This window comes from Montipora foliosa, chromosome 10, assembly GCF_036669935.1.
Source record: "Montipora foliosa isolate CH-2021 chromosome 10, ASM3666993v2, whole genome shotgun sequence".
Lineage (NCBI taxonomy): Eukaryota > Metazoa > Cnidaria > Anthozoa > Scleractinia > Acroporidae > Montipora > Montipora foliosa.
This window is the reverse complement of record NC_090878.1, coordinates 20,334,353-20,344,352: the sequence shown is the minus strand read 5'-3', so window position 1 is coordinate 20,344,352 and position 10,000 is coordinate 20,334,353. Positions and strand designations below refer to the sequence as shown.

The 10,000-nt window shown below is 37.3% G+C and overlaps 1 protein-coding gene across 1 annotated transcript in view; it reads left to right on the top strand.

Moving 5' to 3' along the window:
• Positions 1–10,000, top strand: part of LOC137973120 (V-type proton ATPase 21 kDa proteolipid subunit c''-like) — a 26,505-nt gene that overhangs the window by 14,507 nt on the left and 1,998 nt on the right. Inside the window, exons 7-9 of the mRNA XM_068819863.1 lie at positions 2,665–2,743; positions 7,234–7,279; positions 9,439–9,504. Of these exons, the coding sequence (XP_068675964.1) occupies positions 2,665–2,743; positions 7,234–7,279; positions 9,439–9,504 (191 nt within the window). The remainder of the gene's footprint in view (positions 1–2,664; positions 2,744–7,233; positions 7,280–9,438; positions 9,505–10,000) is intronic.

Here is a 10,000-nt window from a genome sequence, read left to right as displayed (position 1 = left end):
CCCTGCGTTTACGTTAACATCAAGGATGTCTCTAACACATTAGTCGGAGAAAACACTGATTTTGTTGTGTTCAATCTGTTTGTCACTTGTAAAGTAGGCAGATATGAAACACTGTGTAAGCAGTGCAGTTCTTCCATGGCTGGCCATTAATGACAGCCTTGTGTATATAATTATGCTGTACCAAGGCCATGGACTTTAGACATTATTTCGAGGGGGGATAGGGGTCACGATTTGGCTGTGCATGCGTACGATTTCTTTGCCTTTTAAACACTTTTCAGAGATGGCAGCCCAAGTAGGATTTGAGCTTGGCATCTCCTCATTCAGATGCAATTGCGATGACCAATAAACCACAGACGACTATGCGACATATTAACAGGGAAATGGGTATTATTATCAATATACGCGGCCAAATAGAAAATCGGCCTCTTCAAAACACACGCTCAGCAGGCCGCAAAAGACTGACAGCGGGCTGCTAATGCATTATCAGCTCTACAGCTGATTGGTTCTTGCTTCATTATCAGGTGGATTTTAACCAATTAGAGTAAGCCTAGTGTTGACGCGGGGAAAACCATTCATTTGCGAAACTCCGGTTTTGAACTGAAGTTTTTTCAGTCGTTGAATCGTCGCTGAGCGAAAACTGAAGTAATGGAAGAAATTAGCAGTCAAAACTCAGATTTGGGGCTAGAGGATTTGGACAAATTAGAAGCAAATTAAAGGTCAGGCGGAAAACACAAAGAGGGCCACTTCGTGGGGGATCAAAAAATTCGAGAAATGGTGCGATAAGTTCACTGGACTGAGTTGATTCTTTTTTAATAGCTTGTTCAATCAACACTTACATGATCATTTGAAGTGACTTTGAATTCATTATTCACTTACATGTAGCTTGTATTATTAAAACTCGCATTCTTGATATCATTTGGCCTTTTTTATTGATAATAATCATGATAATGACATGACTTTTTTCAGGAATATTGTTTATTTGCGCCCTTGTAGTGTCATTTGTGGCCCTCGCGCTTCGCGCTCGGGGCGCAAATGACACTACGCGGGCGCAAATAAACAATATTTCCTCAAAAAGTCATGTCATTCTCTTATTATAGAATTGCGTGCATGACCGGAAACAAGTTTTTTTTTTGCAGCAAGCAATGCAATCTCTCTCAACATGGCTGCCAAGGGAGAGAAATCCACTAGCCAAAAGTGGAAATCTGATAGTATTTGGCTAGTTGCCTACTGCCAAGGTCGAGCCTGTAACTGTAAAGTAGCGGTAGCAAAGGCATTGACTAGAAGGGACACTTAGTGTTGAATGTCAAAATTGGGTTTACATTCTAATTGGGTGCATTTCTGGACATAAGTGAGCACTTTAGACTCCTGCCCCTAGGATTGCCGGTTCAAGGTCGGTAACCCAATGACTGTGTTGTTTCTTAAACATGCAACTGTCTCTCTCCACTCTCATCCCCGGTGAAAATATTGATTACTTCATGGTTGGTGAGTGCGTACGATTTTTGTTCGCGAGTTGTGAAGGATTGCGTAAACGAACGAGTGACCTTAACAATCCTTCACAATGAGTGAGTAACAAAAATCGTACAAACAAGCCAACCATGAAGTAATTTGTTTATTATATAAGTACAGAGATCATAAAGTTAACGAAGTAAATGTTGATTGAGAGGCTACATGTATCAAACCACCGATTCTGAACGAAAGTCTCAAACAAAGAGCAAAATATTTTTCAAATAATAGAAAATTTTTCCTTCCATACCTTGCTTGAGCACTTTAAAAACTTTTAAAGATCTTCTGAAGTATTTTGTGGTCGGAGAAAACTAAGCAATAAAAGGTCAAAAACTTAGAAAACCCTACACCAGTAGGCTGCCATGTTTACAATTTTTACTCTTGCTGTTGGTGCACAGGCCACCCACGCCAAAGCTCAACATAATATTAGCCAATCAAAAGGCTGATCTACGACTATTTTTCACTAGTGAAAAAAAATCGTCCGACCAATCAAAAGGCTGATACGACAATTTTTCACTAGTGAAAACATCATATGTCATTTCTATTTCATCACGGAAGTGTACGTAAATCTCTATACTTATGTAATAAAAATGAGTACCAGCTACTTGTACATGTACATAATTATGGGTTATTGACCAAGCTTGAGGTCAAGATTGCTGGATATTGGCCAGGTTCTTTTTTTTGCGTATTAAAGGACCGAGACGAAGTCGAGGTCCATAAACACACAAAAATGAATGAGGCCAATATCCAGCCTTCTTGACCGAACAAGCTTGGTCAGTAAGGGATTTATTACCAGTATATGGGATAAAGCGCTCAATCCTGCCCGCTCGGGTAGCGAATCACAGCACATGATTTGGTTCATCTTGCCCGCTCACGGAGATAGTCATATAATAAATGTACGTAATGCTAAAGGTAAACCCTGCAATGGATGAGCAGCCCATTCAGGAGGAAGTAGCAATACTGTCGTTCAGTTTATGCTTCCCGAAACCAGGATGAGCTTCTGCCATGAACCCCTACGGCTCATGTGCCACTTTACGTACCTACATGTACTTTGCTTTGCTGATTATGGTTCGAGAGTCTCACACTCCTGTGAATGGAAAGCATATATGGAGTACTTTTTAAAATAGATGTAATCCAACAGCTTGGTTTTTTTTTTGACAGGTTTTGCGTTGTTTGGTGCTGGTTTGACTGTCGGGTTTTCAAATCTCTTCTGTGGTATTTGTGTAGGGATAGTTGGGAGGTGAGAACTTTATGGTTCAATTTTATATTTGTTCAGATTTTTTCAAAATAGTTCAATTTTGATTTTTCCTTTGTTTCATATTACAATAATGGATATTGAACAAAGAAAAGTCAAAATACTAGTTTGAAAAATTTAACTTGCAAAAAACTATGATCCAGAATTTAACATAAACATGTCTGCAAAATTAATTCATTTTGACTGAATGTTAAAAAACTGTAGTGGTGAAGGCTAGTGACGGAAAGGAATTAAAGAAACATTTTAGTGCAGAGCCTTGACACAACAGAAAAAATGCCATTTGATTTGCCAGGAAGAAAACAACTCTGCTGTGATAAGTGTACCTGGAAAGCTGAAACTGGGCTGGGAAAGGGGCAGTGACAGTAAGGGGGGGGGGGGGGGGGGGGGGGGGGGGTTGATAAGTGGCTAATGTGTAGGGTGTGGGGTGAGTGAGGTTTTACAAGAACAATATTCCACCTATAGTTTTAACTGGTCATAGTTGGTCCAGGATCTTGATAAGCATCACAGTGTTATCTTCATTCATTTTCCTTAATTTAAAGCGACTAGAGTTCAAACATCATCATCAGCCATAATGAATGCAAAATAAAATTTTGTGCAAGATAATCTTTTTATATATAACTGACCATCAATACAATGATTGTTTGTATATTAATGTTCGTAACAAGCAGATAAAATCAAGCTAACCAACAAGGTTATAGAAAACACAAATGACATACATGTAACGGTAATGCTAAACTGACATGATCAACTTGTTTATTGAGTTCGGGTTTCAACTGCTCAATATAGAAGCTCTCCTCCTTGATTTTAAGTACCCGTAGATAGAAAGAGGTAGCATTATCAATTGTTGTGAAGCAAGAGAAAGCACACTTTTAAACTTTTACCATTATGCCAGGTGTGCTTTCTATAATGTTGGTTAGTTTGAATTTATCTGCTCGTAACGAACATTTAATCTACAAAGAATCATTGTATTGATGTTATACATACATACATATATGTATGTATGTATGTATGTATGTATGTATGTATGTATGTATGTATGTATGTATGTATGTATGTATGTATGTATGTATGTATGTATGTATGTATGTATGTATGTATGTATGTATGTATGTATGTATGTATGTATGTATGTATGTATGTATGTATGTATGTATGTATGTATGTATGTATGTATGTATGTATGTATGTATGTATGTATGTATGTATGTATGTATGTATGTATGTAGTATGTATCTATGTATGTATGTATGTATGTATGTATGTATGTATGTATGTATGTATGTATAGAGAGAGAGAGAGAGAGAGAGAGAGAGAGAGAGAGAGAGAGAGAGAGAGAGAGAGTGTAGGAGAGAAACCCTGACAATGCACACCCCAAATAATCATATTTTTAATGGAATAAATGTTTGAAAGAAAATTTGCCCTGAGCGGGATTTGAACCCACGTCCCCCCATTACTAGTCGGGTGTGATCACCACTACACCACCAGGACAACCATGCTGGCAAAACAGCCATCGAAGAGGTGATTTACGTGGTTAAGGCGTGGGCCTTAGCCCGGGAAGAAAAGAAAGTGTACCACACAAACTGTGTGGCACTCTCCAGATAAAAATTAGCTAAGTAAAAACTTTGTTAAAACACATGTTTATACATGATAGGATTACAGTCGCATGCCGAATTCAAATTTAAACAAAAATTTTTGCGTAGAAATGTATAAACATATAAAGTTGCTAAGAAGGAATTTTCCCGCATGTCTACAAGATGATACAATACAATACATACTTAATTGACCGCTCCCCATAGGGGCTTTTCAGGACCAATGAAACACAATGAAGGAAACGACAGAACACAACAACAACAACTGTTAAGAATCCCAACTGGCTGGAGGCAAACCAGTTGGCTATTTACATTAAGTGCAGCAGGGAAGTTGAACCAGGGACTACCAGGCACAAATTCAACGAGTGATTAGAACGAGTCTTGAACCCGGGATCTCAAGGCAAGTGCCCTAACCACTGGGCCACACTGCCTCCAGTTCATTATGCTTGTTCAAGGTCGCGAGGTCAGGCCTGCAGATAATAAAATACATCTCCCACAGGCATAGATAACATCGTTCCAAAATCAGGTTAAAAGAGGTGTCGTGTTTCAAGATCTTCCAACTAATCTGAAAATCTGTTTGCCTCCTTCAATTTCCAAACATGCTTACTTAGCTCTGTGCTAAGTTTCTCTTTGTGATCGTTTAATGAGTTTTTATGGTTGGTAAATCTTGTTTTGAAGGAGTTTTCTGTAAGGCCAATGTAAGTTTGAGGTGGTTTGCTGTCGTTTGTTGTGATTGTTGCTTGGTAGATGACAGAGGGTTTTAGGCAATTACCGTTCAAAGGAAAGTCAGCTGGCTTATGGTGTTTGCAGAGTTTACATGGATCATGTGTGCAGTGTACATGTAGGATGGACTTGTTGTGTGAGTTGATATTCTGCCTGAGATTTGGAATACAGCTGTAGCTGATTTTAATTGGAGACAGAAGGAAGATTTTGTGGAGGATGTGAATTGTAAGAAAGTCCTCGTTGAGGATTTTGAAGAATGTACATGTACGTCCAACGTTGGTGCCTACATGTCTGCTGAATGGGGGATTGTACCAGATGACGTTGCAGTGACAATATTATTCTTTCTGGAACTTGACGGACGTGCTGATTGTGACGAAAAAGAAAGCGTATGATTGTACCTAGAATTATTGTGAAGAGCATTTTGATAGAGGGTGCTGCTTGCTCGAAACATTCTTAGTCAGAGTATATCTCGGAAAGACGTTTGTTGATGGACTTAGGGATATTTTCAATTATGCAAGGTGGGTGGTTGGATTTGGAGTTTACATAGAGCAGGATGTTTCCTGTCTTAGAAATGGGTCTGTGTGTACCGGTCTTTAAACCAAGGGTCACGTCTGTTGGAAGAATACTCAATAGTAAAAGTAGGGCATGAATATAAAGAAGGTGATCGAATCAACTAATGATCTGACTATCCATTTTATTACTAACTAGTTTCGTACCGCACAAACTCTGTGGCACTCTTAAGATAAAATAGCTAAGCTGAAGAGTGCCACAGAGGTACGAAACTAGTTAGTAATAAAATGGCTAGTCAGATCATTTGTTGAGTCAATCACCTTCTTTATATATTTATATATATATATATATATATATATATATATATATACCATTATATATATATATATATATATATATACACACCAGTACAATTTTGTTAAAATTTTAATGTTGCACTCACTAGGACTGACGATGATGTCTGAAACTGAAAAGTGTTGTTGTATTTTTGAAAATATTAGTGACACTTAAAAGTGCTATCAAGACCAATATGCAGAGTTCAGAAATAAAGGTGATTTACATGCAAAGTGTACTCCTTTTAAAGCTTCTCAAGTAAAGCCTTAATTTAAGAAAAGAACAGCAAAAAATATTATGTGGATGTAAACTCTTTGGTGTTAAATAAAATAATGTAGTTGATGCTTTGATGTAGTGGGACACTTTGTGTTCACCTTTTTATCTTTAAGGGAGCTTGTGCAAGGATGATGATGATGGCTACGGGAACGCCAAAAAAAACAATGGGCAATGAAATGAAAATGAAATGAAAAAACAATATCTCTGCATGCCCTGCACGTGTATTTTTGCATTTTGGTACAGTTCTTTGTTGTCCTCGTCGTGACAACGACATGAATTGACCAAATTTCAGTTTGTGTATAGGATGTGAGCACCTGACGAAAGTTTCAATTTTCTTCCTAAACAACCACACTGTTCATGCCAATTTTATCCCTACACTTTCCATTCCAAATGACTTTGGGTTATAAGGAAGTTATTACAATAACATTACATTACATTACAATAGGCCATCTTTGCTCCTAATGGGGAGCATAGGGCGTCTACCATGGACCTCCACCTGACTCTACATGTATTTTTGGCAGTTCTCTTTGCCTCTAACCAAGTGATATTCTTCTTGGCGAGCTTATCTTGCACACTCCGCCTCCAGGATTGCCTTGGGCGGCCTCTTCTTCTGAACCCCTGAGGGTTCTACTCTAGGGCGGAATGGGTGATGTTATTTTCAGGCTTCCATAGCGTATGCCCGATCCATTCCTACTTTCTTCTCTTGATGCTTTCTTCTATATGACTCTGATGTGTCCTTCCCCATAGTTCTTCGTTCTTCTTAAAACTATTACAATAACAGGAAATAATATTTTCAGATGATGTTCTCATTGACAGTGTCGTCGTCCTTGCATAAGCTCCCAATTATAAAAAGTGAGTGTGCATCTTCTTTCTTGCAATCTGAGACTTGAGTGGTCAGAGTCTTCAACCAGAAACCTAACTATTTCCAATACAACTGCCTCTTGTCCTGCTGGACCACAAACAATGGCATCCTTTGACTAAGGTGCTGTGGTAACTTCCATATAAAAATTGCATTAATAATCATTTTCTTAATTTTGTTTCCAGTGGCGCTGCACTTGCTGATTCTCAGAATTCGTCCTTGTTTGTCAAGGTATTAAAATAATTTATCCTACTATGAACAGTAATATTATTTCTGTAATTATCAAGAAAATTGAAGAGTGGTTATGCTAAAAAAATATCATGCATGATATACACTCAATTAATGTATGGTTCAGAGGGAAACAGTCAGTTTTGTTTTCCCGAGAGTCCTGATGTTCGTGGAGGGGAAACATTGGCACTCGAGGGAAAACTAACTTGTTTCCTGAGGGACCAGACATTAAGGTGCGTTACTACAGTTTTCCGAAGAAAAAGATCAGGATTTTGAAATCTGCAAAATTAAAGCAACAGTATGTCTCTTCTGAAGTGTTTGACACTGCAATTGATGTAAAATGTAATTTTACCTTAACAAATAAATGCAACTGAGGGGAAAATGCTAAATATAGTCACCAATCTCCTGGAGGGGGACTGGAAATTAGACATTTCAAAGGTCTTTTTCTCAAAACCTAGCCATACGACCAGGGTTAAAATTGTGGGGATCAGTAAACCATATGAAGGTGAAACCCTCAACATTTTTTTAAAAATGTCAATCAGGCAGTTTTTCAGTTATTACCAAAATAGACGAAAATTGACATTTTTGCCATTTGCGAAAACCTGTCTGATGGATCTAACTAATTATTTGTATACGTCACCATTATTATTATTTTTTTGCTAAGGAAATACTGAGATTTTAAGGTGGGGTTGTACAGCAAGTTTTTGAGAGAAAAGACTTTGAATTGTCTAGAAGAAGAAGAAGAAACTTTATTTGTACTCTATTCGTGCCTTAGTATTATTTACAATGCAGTGGTATGGACAAATTTAGAGTACTGACTGCCTGGAATAACCGTAGGAGCTAGCCGAGCCAGGCAGCCAGTTCACTAATTAAGGAAAAACTATATTGATTATAATAAATTAGATTAAATTGCAAGTCAGCAAGAAGGCACAAACAAATGTACTCACACACACACATTTACATACATATGCAGGTAATACATAGACATAGACAGAAAAAAACGGAACTAAAGTATAACACACAATATAAACATAAATTAATATGATGACTAGAACCTAGAATTAACTATTTGGAAGCCTATAGATGGATAAAATAAAGTACATGTTCATAGAAATAGTAGTTACAAAGAAATAACACTAGATTACAGGGAATTGAGAGGAGTGAAATGATAAGCTAGCAATACTAACGTAAGTATACTTAGCATTTAAAAAGACACAACTTCACAAAGACGAAACCATCCCTAATACCGGTAGTCTAAAATAAGATCAAGTTCAATCGAGTCCTAAATTTAGAAAGAGAAAGGGTTTTAGTACTCTCCCTCAAAGAGTTCCATATTTTAGGCCTTTGAATCGTATATTGAACAAACCATAGTTTGTTCTTACGTTTGGTAAAGTATAAATCATTTTTGAAGGACTTCTTATGTTGTAGCTGTGTCTTTGGTTGACTTGTGTAAAGAAAGTATCAAAAACAGAAGGTAAACCTCTAATATGAAATTTATTCATAAGAACTGCAATATTTGTTCGGGAAAACAAAATTAGGCAAGTTGACAATATTCCAAAAATTTGAAAATTGGACTGGAATGCTCATTGAATTTAGAAAAAGTCATTATGTGGATTGCTCACTTTTGCAATGTAACTAGAGGTTGGATAGTGGAAGGAAGGGTATTACCATGCAGTTAAACCATAAATTAGAAAAGGATATATTAATTAAAGTATAATATAAATTTACCAGAATATTCAAGTTGAAAAAATAGCGAAGTTTAGAGAGAATGCCAATGCTTCTCTTAATGCTTTTACCAATATAACTTAATTGGCTTTTCGGTGATAAAGTAGCATCAATTAAGATTCCTAAATATTTGATTGAGAACTCTTGGTTTAGGTTTCCAGTGCCGCCTCCAGGAGTTCGGTGACTATATTTAGCATTTACTGGATTTGCATTTATTTGTTAAGATAAGTTATATTTTACACCAATTGCTGTGACTAACACTTCGGAAGAAACATTCTGTTGCATTCATTTCACAGATTTCAAAATCTTGATCTTTTTTTTTTCGAAAACTGTAGTAAGCCACCGTAAGTGCTTTGTTCTATATTTATTCATGATCTTATCAACTTTTGACAATCACATAATATGCACTGCATTTTGGAGTTTTATGTTGTTTATAGGTTTTGATTGTGGAGATCTTTGGAAGTGCCATTGGACTTTTTGGGGTCATCATTGCCATTATTCTGGTAAGGATCTCCGAGTTTTGTTTCGTAAGGAATTTCTTCTCTAACTTGTACATCTAAAATGGTCACCAGACACATAGGGACTGGTCGATGCTACTTGGCCTTGCGGCCAATCCTAAGGACTACTCATCTTGTGTGAGCCACCCATTTTTCCTTAGATAATTTAGCTTGCATAGGCTGGCAGGATATTAATTTTTATCGCAGGATTATTTAAACAGGCAGGAGTAAATTGATGGCTGCTTCGTTGTATTTTGGCCGCGAGTGAAAATCCTGCATGCCACATTTATCGCAATTTTTGAATGCTGTCTATTTTTGTCATCTTGGTTAATCAACCAATCAGAGAGAGGGATTTCAAAACTACTCATCATCATGCCAGTTGCAGCCCACTTGTGGCCAAAACGCAACGACAGGGCTTGAAATTTGCGAAAAAATCCAGTCGCAATTTCGAAAATTTTAGTCGCAAAATCATCGCGCTGCATTGTGTTGTCAGCGGTGTAGC